Raw genomic sequence first — 15,565 nt, 5'->3', positions numbered from 1 at the left:
GTTCAGCATATTAATGTTTTTTTTATGTATAGAAAGCTTTTTCATGGACAGATGAGAAAGAAAATACCAGAGACATGCCGATACTGGAAAGAGGGCAAATGCTTCAAAGGTGAACTTCAGTGCACTTTTGTCCATGGATATGTATGTCCAGATGATGGAAGGTGTTGGAGGGAATATTGCAGCCGCATGCACATCAATCAAAAGCAACACCAGCAAAGGGATTACCTTAGCAAACAATTTCAGGTAAGAAGTTTTTGATATTTAGACTAAAAGAAAAGTATAAGATAAATTGAGAATTGAATTTCCAGATTACATTGTAAGTTCACTAATAAAAGTTTATTTGCATCCTGTTGCATAGGTTTTGTTCTTTGCTTAAAAAGCTTACATGTTTTTGTACTTTATATAATTTTGTTTTTTGATTTGGTGTGTTATAGTTTATTTAAAGTCAGCTGGTCTGGGGTAATACCTTGGGAGAAAGGGTTTGCTTTTTCTTTACACTTGACAGTTCTTGCAGTCATGTCTTGTGTTACCATGTGGATCTTTACATGGAAATCCTAAACCCACCCAAACAATGTATCAGTAAGCCCTCAGAAACGACTGAAATTTAAGTTGTTATGCCTGTAATCTGGTAATTTTTGGCCTTGCTGCTGGCTCACAGAGGTTTTGTCCTTAGCCAAACAGAATAGAAATGTCTTGAGTTTGTGATAACACGATGAAGACTGCATTGTTGCTGGCTGTAAAGTTATAATGAAGAATTATGTAAACATAATCAAGAATCACCATTGCCCAAACTTGAGTGTTTTCCATGGAAAAATGTAGTGTTCAGCTGTAGTCTGCATGAGCTTGTGGTCCAGAACACAGTGAATAGGTTACTTTAATATGAATCAGGCATGGCTCTTGACTTCTCTCGTATGTGATTAATTTGAGGTTTGAGATCATACTTGTCAGATTTGTTCTTTCATGAGCTTACAGATGGTTAGTTTGATCAGTTATCATCTGTGAGAAGACATAGGAGTAAAAGTTTGTATCTCTCTGTATTAGACCTTGTCATAAACATCAGCTATTTCTGTAGAATCTCTTTCCATGAAATAGGAAGCATTTCTCAAGGTACTAGTGGTTGACATCCTTCATACAGGGTAATTGCTGGACTAGGCAACTAAGTGATGAGTCTGCCCCTTTTTCGCCAATGCTGATTTTATCACTGAAGAAGTTTAGTGTGAACATAACAATGTTGGGTTCTAGGTTAATTAGTAACCTTTTAGGAACAGATCCCTGGCATATTAGTGTGAAACACACCAACCTGTAATCTTGTGCATCTGGCTGATACTTGTCTTTAAGCCAGACTGCTGAGGTCAGTGAACCCTAACTCTGTAGTCAGAATTATTGTGATATGGCCAGAGGCCTTGCCAGTTTGTGTGAAAGTATGAATAATCAGGGATGAGCAGCTGTCACAGTAAGCTTAAATCATGAAGCCAAATAAACAGATGCTGGTTGGAGTTATATCAAGCATGACTGGAGCATTTACCTTATGAATGATGGTGTTGCATGTCTTTTGTTGCTTGTGTAGTACTGGAATATTATTTTGAAGTCTGCTTATGAGAGAACATTCACATTGTTGTTTGTGGGAAGCAGAAAAAAAGTCATGTTGGAAGAGTTTGAAGAGGGTTGGAGAAAGAATGTTTCCAAGGGGACCTTTATTATAGTGCTTTAGAGTTTTAGAAGTGTGACCTTGTGGTATCAAGGATCTTTCTGTGTTAGCATATATTAGGGGACAGTGTAAATAGCATTGTTGAATGTTATTGATCACTAATACTGTATTGGAGGGGGATTGGGGGTTCCTTTTGAGTTGGAAGGGCTTTGATAATGCAGAACTCCATCCTCCATTCAGTGACTTGTAGTCTGTCAGCAGACATGTTGATGATACAGCTGGGCTGCAAATGACCTCTGTCACAGTATTGCTGCTAGCAAATCATGTTCATGAGCACCTTTGTACTAATTTATATCTTTGTTTTTCTTGCATGAGTGACTTTGCTGAGTTTTAAGACTGTTCTGGCTGGGTGACTCACTGGACATGTTGCTTTTCACTAAGTTACTGAAGGAGGAAAACTGGGTTACCATTATCTTCTTATGATTGCTTTGGACTTTTCCTGAGCTCAAGACTTTAACTCACTACTCAGTGCGTTCATGCTAAGATTTATACAGTATTAATACAGCTTGTATGACACATTCTTGGACTTGTATAAAGGTATAACCATTACCAGCTTGTCTGAAGCTAACTGAATAAGGCCACAGCAAGAGAGAGGAATGTACAAAATCAAAGATCTTTAGACATGATAAGAAAGCAAAACTGACATCTCTCAGTTTTGATTCCTCATTTTACTCGTCCATAGTTATCACTGCAAAATTTATTTGTACTTTACAGTTGTTCACAGCATGAATAAAGAGAATGGAACACAGTATTAACAGAGCTAGATATTAGATGCATTTGATTGGTTAAATAAAGTAAGACAATGGAACACAGTATTAACAGTGCTAGATATTAGATGTATTTGATTGGTTATTAGATCAGGCTCATCACCAGTTAGTGAAGGGAGGTAAATATGACCATTGTGTTCTCTCAGATCCTTAGAGTATTCTTTTTTATTTGAGTTCAGTTTTTTCTTTGCTCTGTTGCTGCCCCACAATTTTCACCCTTATTATTTAACTCATCATTATATAGTGTGTACTCTTATATTAAGTATTTCCTTCGACTTAAACTTCTTTGTAGTCACTTGTATACACTTCCATAATGTTCCCTTTACTTATATCCTCCCCTCAGTTTGATTTTCAGACATTTACCTTTTGTGCTTTCAACTAGTTTTTTAATGCATTTTCATATATTGTTATTAAAGAGTAGGCAGGAACTCCTGACACCCAGAGTAATCTTGTGTTTTTCCAATTCTGGTGATGAATAATGGCAAATACAAGATAAAATGTCTTTAAGAAACATTATTCAGTATTAAACTGAGAGGCTCCTTTTCTGATAATTCATCTGAACTTCCTTTTTGGGGAGACTAGTTGCTTCTCTACTACAGCCCCAATGGGGGCTCTCAAAATTCTCAGATCTACAGCCTAATAGTTTTCTTGGTAATTTACCTCTTCCACATCCACTTATAAAACTATTTATCTTAACCTTGGGCTTTGGGAGGAGAATTAGTGAGTTACATCCTATGTTCAGACACAAGAATCTTCTTGTAGTCAGAGGCAATCTCTTATGGGATTAGATAAGCCCAAACCAATTTCTTGGCTAAGAATAAAACTATTGAATCTTGACAGCCCTATTGTTACCCACTTTTAGATGACTTCATCAGGAGAGCATCTTGCCTCATGCCCAGTTAAATTTCATGGAGACCTTGTGCACTTCACCAGAGATTTATGAAGGCGATCATTTATTTGTGCACACCAGAACCTTGAAACCCATTTAGGTGAGTAATATATGTGGATTTAGATTTTTTTTTTTTCTTAACCTGGGCTTTATGTCAGAGCATACGTGAGAATAATTGGCCTTTACATAAGCCTTCCTGAGAACCTTACATTGGGGAAATCAGGAAAAGGGGCCTTTGACATTTGTCAGTCACCTTTGTCTTAGTTTCTTAGTTTAAATGTTGTGGATCTCTCCCTCGTGGTTCTGGGGACTCCTCCTCCGAGAGAGTCAGATTCCAGTGTGCCTTCAAATCACCATGAAAGGTATTTATTTTTTCATTTGTGTCCAGTATTATCTGAAAGTTTTTTCTCCAAACCATCCTCCTTCATGTGGGTATTTTTTCATGCCTGCAGGACTCCACCAGAAAGAAATGTAGGTTTTGAAAATTGAAACTGGGAATTGTGTTCCATAAGCATTTTCGGATTTTCTCACCTGATCCTGCTTTTCCTTTTTTCTCTAAAAACCTTTTCTGGATTGTTTCTTACTATCTGTGAATCGTGAACACTGACAAGCTGGAAATGAGTGCAGTAGGTTAATGACTGCTGAGGTTGGGCCCAAAACAAGTTAGTTTATCAACATGATAAGACTCTCAGCTGTAGATCCATAAATCTTTCTTTGTATGGTACTTCATCTTTGATTTTAGAATCTTGTTTTCTGTAGATCTCTTCTGAGTTGATTAGGGAATGATTTATTTATTCTTCCACAGCTTCTAATTGATCTTGTAACATAACCAGAATTATTTGAGTCTGTAAAGCTACTTCCATTAAAGTGTCACATTGTGGGTGCAACTTTATGAAATATCCCCTTAGACTTGTTGATAGTGACAATCATATCCCATGTTTGACATTCATGTACCCATATGCAAATCACAATTGATTCTTCAGGGCTATGTGAGATTGTGTATCCCATCATTTATTGCATGCAAGGAATGATTACAGTAATCACTTGTGTATAAGGATTTCTTGCCCAGCTGAATGTCAAGTTGATTTGAGAAAATGTACTTGGAAATTGAAGATAAATTTGGGGATTTGACAGTCAACTTTAGGGTTAAAGTTTTGATTGCTGCTCAACAGATGCTTTTGTTTGGGGCAAAGAACAGTGTTTAAGTAATTTCTGTGTTTTTGCTAAAGCTCATGCTGAAGATTCACTGCTTTATTGCTCATATCATTAAATGATATTTTTTTTCATACATATTCGCCATTTCCCACACCAGTGAGGTAGCATTAAGAACAGGGGACTGAACCTTAGAGAGAAAAACTGGAGGGGAGGATTTCTAGCCCTCCACTCCCTCCCCTTTTAGTCGCCTTTTACGACATGCAGGGAATACGTGGGAAGTATTCTTTCTCCCCAATCCCCAGGGATAAAATGATATTTTTATTTTATTCTATCTTATACCTAATTGCCTTTCCAACTATAGCAAGGGTGTGTCAGTAATAAATGAACTGTAATCTCATTTGGACATCCATTCTGTAACTGTCATTTATGATTTACAAAAACTAGTACTGACCATCAGCATCCATACTCCCCAGACTGTCCCATAGTTTATTTTAACCTCTTTATATGTTTTGGCTCAGCCCAGTGACAGTGTTACATTGGATATAACATATCACTCCATTTCATTCTTTCCCATGCGTGCCCCATTGCCCTCCTGCTCCCCTGATTGTTCAGGCTTTGATACCTTAAAGTTCCCTTCATTCTATTCTTCCATGAAAGATGGAAAGGTTATTGACTGTACTACCATTTGAAATAAATTATGTACATGGGAGGACCACAGAATATTAAGATAGCCTTGATAGATTGATAAAAACACTTCCAGATGAGCCCAAGATTGAAAATAATATGATGTACCTTGCAGCACAGAAAATCAATATTGATGATTGAACAAGATATGCATGTAGATTCTAATCTTGATGCTTCCACTTCTGACACAGTTCCACTAAGTCAGTCAGTTGTCTCTCATCCTTTCAGTGTGTCTTAACTATTTCAGCAAAACTCATGTCAGCTCAGTTTGACTGTGCTTAACACACACCTCTGTTTTTACATTATCATTCCATACACAAACAATTGCCGAACATTACATATCATCCTTAAGCATTACTGTCCTGAGAATGATATATAGTGTGCAGCTGGCATGATGAACGAAAATATCAGGTAGATGCTTCAGTGTGATATGAAACTGTGTCACTCCTTAGGTTTATACAAACATTTACATAAAAGAATTGGAGGAAAGGAAGGGGCAGCCAGGAGTTCAGTTATTTTAACACTGAAGTATTTGTATGTTATAGTTTTGTACTGCAGCTTATACTTTGTTGCATAATACACTACTAAATCCTTTCAGACTTTTTATTGTGTTCATATGTAGTAAATCATGGTTATGATTGATGTGGTAATAATTATGACTAGTGTTTATCATAATTTAATTTTAAGTGCATTGTTTAGATATATGACTGGCATGTACTTTTACTAACCTTTCATGTTTTTACACAACTTTTAAATCAGATAAAAGGGAAAGAATTGCTTTGAGACTGGTTAATAATAAGCTCTTACTTATCAGAATCATCAAAGAGAGGGGCATCGCTCGAGGTATCGAAGAAGCCGCAGTCGAAGTATAAGTCCAGTTAGACATCAGAAAGCAGTCTGTCGTGGCCGTTCTCCCCTGCGTTATCGAAGCAGAAGTCGAAGTCCCCCTCACCACCAAAGTAGAGGTTATGGGCCCCCCAACCGCCGTAGTAGGAGCCTCAGTCCCTCTCGGGTCCATGATAGAAGTTGGAGCACCTCCTGGCATGAAAGCAAAAGTCGCAGCCCATGTAGACCTCAGAGTAGGAGTTGCATCCCAGTTGGACCACAGGGTAGAAGCTGCATTTCAGAGCAGTCTCGAAATAGAATTCATAGCCCACAGTCTCGAAGTAGGAGTCATATCTCAGCTGAGCTTCGAAGCAGAAGTCGTAGCCCAACCCATCGTCGAAGTCGTAGTATAGTTCATGAAAGACAACAGGATCTAGATGATATTTATGCTGATCTGGATGAAGAATTTGATGATAAGACAGAAGCAATTTTTTCTCCAAAATCAGACCAGGATGATCAGATAGTAGCTGAAAACATTGGTTTATCAGAAATTCAAGCTCAAATCACAAGGAATTTATTAAGTCCCCCCACACAAATGTTGAGAGATATTTTGGAAACTGCTAGAGATAAAAAATCTAAGGATAGTCCACATGAACAAGAAAATTGTGAAGGGCCACTTTCTTCAAATCAGAATGTAGAAGTAGACAAAGTAGATTTGGACTTGGAAGAAGTAGGGGAGGAAGTTGACGATATATTTGCCAGGTCAATTATCAGATCTGTAGAGGATTCAATAGGGAGTGCTTTTGAGGAAGGTTTGCAGCGTGGTAAAAGGAAATGGGAGTTTCAAATGGGAAGTAATCCTTCTCCTCCTAAAGCTGAATCTCTTCAAAAATCAACACATGATTGTGACATAAATTATCACACTGATTGGGAATTGAAAACTGCTCTTGAAGACCCACCCAAACCCCTAGAGAAGCAGATGCAAGCACCAATGGCACCATCAAAGATTTTAGCTGGTGTTAGCAAGTCAAACAATTCATCAATGTGGATTCCAACTCTTGATCGTCATCAGGGACAAGAATCCAAGCTAAAAATGATTTACCAAGGTGGAGCAAGTGATTGGGAAGTTGAGACCCCCTATGTTGAAAGGTAAGAGTTGTCAACAGCTATTTAGTTGTAGGGTCTTGCAGGAATGGGATGGGTTTTTATCTTTGTGAGTTTTTACTGTATTCATGATATAAATTTATGTAAGTGTGCTCTTATATGTCTGTATTTAGCTAACAGCAAACTTTCTTTCTTTTAAACTATTCGCCATTTCCCACATTAGCGAGGTAGCGTTAGGAACAGAGGACTGGGCCTTTTATGGAATATCCTCACCTGGCCCCCCCTGTTCCTTCTTTTGGAAAATAAAAAAAAAAAAAAATCAAAAAATCAAAAAAAAATAAAAAAAAAAACAGCAAACATAGTCAAAAATGTCTTTTACTTCAAAGAATAAAGCTGCACTGCTTCCTGTAGTAAGGAAATGGTGGACTCTTTGGAGTGACAGATTCATTGATGAGACAGTTCTCCCAAGATGATTTTTCGCTTATGTTGTAACATCCTGGATTCAAAGCTCAGTAATATAATGTTCATATAACTTTAATACAACATTGATATTCTATACTAAACAACACTAATGTGTCATATTGCTATGGTACACACAGTGTCATGTGAACTGGATAGTGTTGTACTCAATCTACATTTTGTTGCCAATGTTGAATCAGTTTGCAAACTGAATGTTACCAACATCAGTTTGCCGTTGATTCATGACCTTCTTTTAACAAGATTAAGTAAATTTTTGCCTGCTTGGATTGAATGGATTATTTTTACAATTTGATGCAGTTATTAGGCATTTTTTGGTGTATTTTGTGGTGTCCAGATCTTAATCTCAGAATGACCATTTTTTGTAACGTTCTTGATATCAGGTTGATAAGCTTGGAGTCTTTCCTGTATTATATGAATATATATATATATTCTTTTTCTTTCTTTCATACTATTCGCCATTTCCCGCCTTAGCGAGGTAGCGTTAAGAACAGAGGACTGGGCCTCTGAGGAAACATCCTTACCCGGCCCCCTTCTCTGTTCCTTCCTTTGGAAAATTAAAGAAAAAAAATGAGAGGGGAAGATTTCCAGCTCCCCCGCTCCCTTCCCCTTTAGTCGCCTTTTACGACACGCAAGGAATGCGTGGGAAGTATTCTTTCTCCCCTATCCCCTTGGGAAGGAGACTTGTATGAGGAAGTACCAGGAGAGACTGAGTACAGAATGGAAAAAGGTGAGAACAAAGGAGGTAAGGGGAGTGGGGGAGGAATGGGATGTATTTAGGGAAGCAGTGATGGCTTGCGCAAAAGATGCTTGTGGCATGAGAAGCGTGGGAGGTGGGTTGATTAGAAAAGGTAGTGAGTGGTGGAATGACGAAGTAAGATTATTAGTGAAAGAGAAGAGAGAGGCATTTGAACGTTTTTTTGCAGGGAAAAAATGCAAATGAGTGGGAGAGGTATAAAACAAAGAGGCAGGAGGTCAAGAGAAAGGTGCAAGAGGTGAAAAAGAGGGCAAATGAGAGTTGGGGCGAGAGAGTATCATTAAATTTCAGGGAGAATAAAAAGATGTTTTGGAGGGAGGTAAATAAAGTGCGTAAGACAAGGGAGCAAGTGGGAACTTCAGTGAAGGGGGCAAATGGGGAGGTGATAACAAGTAGTGGTGATGTGAGAAGGAGATTGAGTGAGTATTTTGAATGTTTGTGAATGTGTTTGATGATAGAGTGGCAGATGTGGGGTGTCTTGGTCGAGGTGGTGTGCAAAGTGAGAGGGTTAGGGAAAATGATTTGGTAAACAGAGAAGAGGTAGTAAAAGCTTTACGGAAGATGAAAGCCGGCAAAGCAGCAGGTTTGGATGGCATTGCAGTGGAATTTATTAAAAAAGGGGGTGACTGTATTGTTGACTGGTTGGTAAGGTTATTTAATGTATGTATGATTCGTGGTGAGGTGCCTGAGGATTGGCGGAATGCGTGCATAGTGCCATTGTACAAAGGCGAAGGGGATAAGAGTGAGTGCTCAAATTACAGAGGTATAAGTTTGTTGAGTATTCCTGGTAAATTATATGGGAGGGTATTGATTGAGAGGGTGAAGGCATGTACAGAGCATCAGATTGGGGAAGAGCAGTGTGGTTTCAGAAGTGGTAGAGGATGTGTGGATCAGGTGTTTGCTTTGAAGAATGTATGTGAGAAATACTTAGAAAAGCAAATGGATTTGTATGTAGCATTTATGGATCTGGAGAAGGCATATGATAGAGTTGATAGAGATGCTCTGTGGAAGGTATTAAGAATATATGGTGTGGGAGGCAAGTTGTTAGAAGCAGTGAAAAGTTTTTATCGAGGATGTAAGGCATGTGTACGTGTAGGAAGAGAGGAAAGTGATTGGTTCTCAGTGAATGTAGGTTTGCGGCAGGGGTGTGTGATGTCTCCATGGTTGTTTAATTTGTTTATGGATGGGGTTGTTAGGGAGGTGAATGCAAGAGTTTTGGAAAGAGGGGCAAGTATGAAGTCTGTTGTGGATGAGAGAGCTTGGGAAGTGAGTCAGTTGTTGTTCGCTGATGATACAGCACTGGTGGCTGATTCATGTGAGAAACTGCCGAAGCTGGTGACTGAGTTTGGTAAAGTGTGTGAGAGAAGAAAGTTATGAGTAAATGTGAATAAGAGCAAGGTTATTAGGTACAGTAGGGTTGAGGGTCAAGTCAATTGGGAGGTAAGTTTGAATGGAGAAAAACTGGAGGAAGTAAAGTGTTTTAGATATCTGGGAGTGGATCTGGCAGTGGATGGAACCATGGAAGCGGAAGTGAATCATAGGGTGGGGGAGGGGGCGAAAATTCTGGGAGCCATGAAGAATGTGTGGAAGTCGAGAACATTATCTCGGAAAGCAAAAATGGGTATGTTTGAAGGAATAGTGGTTCCAACAATGTTGTATGGTTGCGAGGCATGGGCTATGGATAGAGTTGTGCGCAGGAGGGTGGATGTGCTGGAAATGAGATGTTTGAGGACAGTGTGTGGTGTGAGGTGGTTTGATCGAGTAAGTAACGTAAGGGTGAGAGAGATGTGTGGAAATAAAAAGAGCGTGGTTGAGAGAGCAGAAGAGGGTGTTTTGAAATGGTTTGGGCACATGGAGAGAATGAGTGAGGAAAGATTGACCAAGAGGATATATGTGTCGGAGGTGGAGGGAACGAGGAGAAGAGGGAGACCAAATTGGAGGTGGAAAGATGGAGTGAAAAAGATTTTGTGTGATCGGGGCCTGAACATGCAGGAGGGTGAAAGGAGGGCAAGGAATAGAGTGAATTGGAGCGATGTGGTATACCGGGGTTGACGTGCTGTCAGTGGATTGAATCAAGGCATGTGAAGCGTCTGGGGTAAACCATGGAAAGCTGTGTCGGTATGTATATTTGCGTGTGTGGACGTATGTATATACATGTGTATGGGGGTGGGTTGGGCCATTTCTTTCGTCTGTTTCCTTGCGCTACCTCGCAAACGCGGGAGACAGCGACAAAGCAATATAAAAAAAAAAAAAAAAAAAAAAAAAAATATATATATATTCTTTCTTTTTCTTTCAAACTATTTGCCATTTCCCGCATTGGCGAGGTAGCGTTACGAACAGAGAACTGGGCCTTTGAGGGAATATCCTCACCTGGCCCCCTTCTCTCTCTCTCTCTCTCTATATATATATATATTATATTATTATTATTTTGCTTTGTTGCTGTCTCACGCATTTGCGAGGTAGCGCAAGGAAACAGACGAAAGAAATGGCCCAACCCACCCCATACACATGCACATACATACACGTCCACACACGCAAACACACACACCTATACATCTCAATGTACACATATATATACACACACAGACACATAAATATATACCCATGCACACAATTCACACTGTCTGCCTATATTCATTCCCATCACCATCTCGTCACACATGGAATACCATCCCCCTCCCCCCTCATGTGTGCGAGGTAGCGCTAGGAAAAGACAACAAAGGTCCCATTCGTTCACACTCAGTCTCTAGCTGTCATGCAATAATGCCCGAAACCACAGCTCCCTTTCCATATCCAGGCCCCACACAACTTTCCATGGTTTACCCCAGACGCTTCACATGCCCTGATTCAATACACTGACAGCACGTCAACCCCGGTATACGTCGATCCAATTCACTCTATTCCTTGCCCGCCTTTCACCCTCCTGCATGTTCAGGCCCCGACCACTCAAAATCTTTTTCACTCCATCTTTCCACCACCAATTTGGTCTCCCACTTCTCGTTCCCTCCAGGGATAATATTTCTTTTTTTTCTTTTTTTGCTTTGTTGCTGTCTCCCGCGTTTGCGAGGTAGTGCAAGGAAACAGACGAAAGAAATGGCCCAACCCACCCCCATACACATGCACATACATACATACACATGCACATACATACACGTCCACACACGCAAACACACACACACCTATACATCTCAATGTACACATATATATACACACACAGACACATACATATATACCCATGCACACAATTCACACTGTCTGCCTTTATTCATTCCCATCGCCACCTCGCCACACATGGAATACCATCCCCCTCCCCCCTCATGTGTGCGAGGTAGCACTAGGAAAAGACAACAAAGGCCCCATTCATTCACACTCAGTCTCTAGCTGTCATGCAACAATGCCTGAAAACCACAGCTCCCTTTCCACATCCAGGCCCCACACAACTTTCCATGGTTTACCCCAGACGCTTCACATGCCCTGATTCAGTCCACTGACAGCAAGTCAGCCACGGTATACCACATCGATCCAATTCACTCTATTCCTTGCCCTCCTTTCACCCTCCTGCATGTTCAGGCCCCGATCACACAAAATCTTTTTCACTCCATCTTTCCACCTCCAATTTTGTCTCCCACTTCTCCTCGTTCCCTCCACCTCCAACACATATATCCTCTTGGTCAATCTTTCCTCACTCATTCTCTCCAGGTGCCCAAACCATTTCAAAACACCCTCTTCTGCTCTCTCAACCACGCTCTTTTTATTTCCACACATCTCTCTTACCCTTACCTCACCATGAGTCATACATACATTAAATAACCTTACCAACCAGTCAACAATACAGTCACCCCCTTTTTTTAATAAATTCCACTGCAATACCATCCAAACCTGCTGCCTTGCCGGCTTTCATCTTCCGCAAAGCTTTTACTACCTCTTCTCTGTTTACCAAATCATTTTCCCTAACCCTCTCACTTTGCACACCACCTCGACCAAAACACCCTATATCTGCCACTCTGTCATCAGACACATTCAACAAACCTTCAAAATACTCATTCCATCTCCTTCTCACATCACCACTACTTGTTATCACCTCCCCATTTACGCCCTTCACTGAAGTTCCCATTTGCTCCCTTGTCTTACGCACCCTATTTACCTCCTTCCAGAACATCTTTTTATTCTCCCTAAAATTTACTGATAGTCTCTCACCCCAACTCTCATTTGCCCTTTTTTTCACCTCTTGCACCTTTCTCTTGACCTCCTGTCTCTTTCTTTTATACTTCTCCCACTCAATTGCATTTTTTCCCTGCAAAAATCGTCCAAATGCCTCTCTCTTCTCTTTCACTAATACTCTTACTTCTTCATCCCACCACTCACTACCCTTTCTAAACAGCCCACCTCCCACTCTTCTCATGCCACAAGCATCTTTTGCGCAATCCATCACTGATTCCCTAAATACATCCCATTCCTCCCCCACTCCCCTTACTTCCATTGTTCTCACCTTTTTCCATTCTGTACACAGTCTCTCCTGGTACTTCCCCACACAGGTCTCCTTCCCAAGCTCACTTATTCTCACCACCTTCTTCACCCCAACATTCACTCCTCTTTTCTGAAAACCCATACTAATCTTCACCTTAGCCTCCACAAGATAATGATCAGACAACCCTCCAGTTGCACCTCTCAGCACATTAACATCCAAAAGTCTCTCTTTCGCACGCCTGTCAATTAACACGTAATCCAATAACGCTCTCTGGCCATCTCTCCTACTTACATAAGTATACTTATGTATATCTCGCTTTTTAAACCAGGTATTCCCAATCATCAGTCCTTTTTCAGCACATAAATCTACAAGCTCTTCACCATTTCCATTTACAACACTGAACACCCCATGCATACCAATTATTCCCTCAACTGCCACATTACTCACCTTTGCATTCAAATCACCCATCACTATAACCCGGTCTCGTGCATCAAAACCGCTAACACACTCATTCAGCTGCTCCCAAAACACTTGCCTCTCATGATCTTTCTTCTCATGCCCAGGTGCATATGCACCAATAATCACCCATCTCTCTCCATCAACTTTCAGTTTTACCCATATTAATCGAGAATTTACTTTCTTACATTCTATCACGTACTCCCACAACTCCTGTTTCAGGAGTACTGCTACTCCTTCCCTTGCTCTTGTCCTCTCACTAACCCCTGACTTTACTCCCCAGACATTCCCAAACCACTCTTCCCCTTCACCCTTGAGCTTCGTTTCACTCAGAGCCAAAACATCCAGGTTCCTTTCCTCAAACATACTACCTATCTCTCCTTTTTTCACATCTTGGTTACATCCACACACATTTAGGCACCCCAATCTGAGCCTTCGAGGAGCCTTCGATTAATATGGGTAAAATTGAAAGTTGATGGAGAGAGGTGGGTGATTATTGGTGCATATGCACCTGGGCATGAGAAGAAAGATCATGAGAGGCAAGTGTTTTGGGAGCAGCTGAATGAGTGTGTTAGCGGTTTTGATGCACGAGACCGGGTTATAGTGATGGGTGATTTGAATGCAAAGGTGAGTAATGTGGCAGTTGAGGGAATAATTGGTATGCATGGGGTGTTCAGTGTTGTAAATGGAAATGGTGAAGAGCTTGTAGATTTATGTGCTGAAAAAGGACTGATGATTGGGAATACCTGGTTTAAAAAGCGAGATATACATAAGTATACTTATGTAAGTAGGAGAGATGGTCAGAGAGCGTTATTGGATTACGTGTTAATTGACAGGCGCACGAAAGAGAGACTTTTGGATGTTAATGTGCTGAGAGGTGCAACTGGAGGGATGTCTGATCATTATCTTGTGGAGGCTAAGGTGAAGATTTGTATGGGTTTTCAGAAAAAAAGAGTGAATGTTGGGGTGAGGAGGGTGGTGAGAGTAAGTGAGCTTGGGAAGGAGACTTGTGTGAGGAAGTACCAGGAAAGACTGAGTACAGAATGGAAAAAGGTGAGAACAATGGAAGTAAGGGGAGTGGGGGAGGAATGGGATGTATTTAGGGAATCAGTGATGGATTGCGCAAAAGATGCTTGTGGCATGAGAAGAGTGGGAGGTGGGTTGATTAGAAAGGGTAGTGAGTGGTGGGATGAAGAAGTAAGAGTATTAGTGAAAGAGAAGAGAGAGGCATTTGGACGATTTTTGCAGGGAAAAAATGCAGTTGAGTGGGAGACGTATAAAAGAAAGAGACAGGAGGTCAAGAGAAAGGTGCAAGAGGTGAAAAAAAGGGCAAATGAGAGTTGGGGTGAGAGAGTATCATTAAATTTTAGGGAGAATAAAAAGATGTTCTGGAAGGAGGTAAATAAAGTGCGTAAGACAAGGGAGCAAATGGGAACTTCAGTGAAGGGCGCAAATGGGGAGGTGATAACAAGTAGTGGTGATGTGAGAAGGAGATGGAGTGAGTATTTTGAAGGTTTGTTGAATGTCTTTGATGATAGAGTGGCAGATATAGGGTGTTTTGGTCGAGGTGGTGTGCAAAGTGAGAGGGTTAGGGAAAATGATTTGGTAAACAGAGAAGAGGTAGTAAAAGCTTTGCGGAAGATGAAAGCCGGCAAGGCAGCAGGTTTGGATGGTATTGCAGTGGAATTTATTAAAAAAGGGGGTGACTGTATTGTTGACTGGTTGGTAGGTTATTTAATGTATGTATGACTCACGGTGAGGTGCCTGAGGACTGGCGGAATGCGTGCATAGTACCATTGTACAAAGGCAAAGGGGATAAGAGTGAGTGCTCAAATTACAGAGGTATAAGTTTGTTGAGTATTCCTGGTAAATTATATGGGAGGGTATTGATTGAGAGGGTGAAGGCATGTACAGAGCATCAGATTGGGGAAGAGCAGTGTGGTTTCAGAAGTGGTAGAGGATGTGTGGATCAGGTGTTTGCTTTGAAGAATGTATGTGAGAAATACTTAGAAAAGCAAAAGGATTTGTATGTAGCATTTATGGATCTGGAGAAGGCATATGATTGAGTTGATAGAGATGCTCTGTGGAAGGTATTAAGAATATATGGTGTGGGAGGCAAGTTGTTAGAAGCAGTGAAAAGTTTTTATCGAGGATGTAAGGCATGTGTACGTGTAGGAAGAGAGGAAAGTGATTGGTTCTCAGTGAATGTAGGTTTGCGGCAGGGGTGTGTGATGTCTCCATGGTTGTTTAATTTGTTTATGGATGGGGTTGTTAG

The 15,565-nt window shown here is 40.6% G+C and overlaps 1 protein-coding gene across 4 annotated transcripts in view; it reads left to right on the top strand.

Moving 5' to 3' along the window:
* LOC139748457 (uncharacterized) overlaps positions 1-15,565 on the top strand; it is a 42,740-nt gene that overhangs the window by 6,921 nt on the left and 20,254 nt on the right. For all 4 annotated transcript variants that reach the window (XM_071661559.1, XM_071661557.1, XM_071661547.1 and 1 more), the window contains 2 exons: positions 52-243; positions 6,018-7,177. In XM_071661559.1, coding sequence (XP_071517660.1) covers positions 52-243; positions 6,018-7,177 — 1,352 coding nt within the window. The remainder of the gene's footprint in view (positions 1-51; positions 244-6,017; positions 7,178-15,565) is intronic.

This window comes from Panulirus ornatus, chromosome 5, assembly GCF_036320965.1.
Source record: "Panulirus ornatus isolate Po-2019 chromosome 5, ASM3632096v1, whole genome shotgun sequence".
In the NCBI taxonomy this organism is placed as follows: domain Eukaryota; kingdom Metazoa; phylum Arthropoda; class Malacostraca; order Decapoda; family Palinuridae; genus Panulirus; species Panulirus ornatus.
This window is presented reverse-complemented; position numbering and strand designations above follow the sequence as displayed.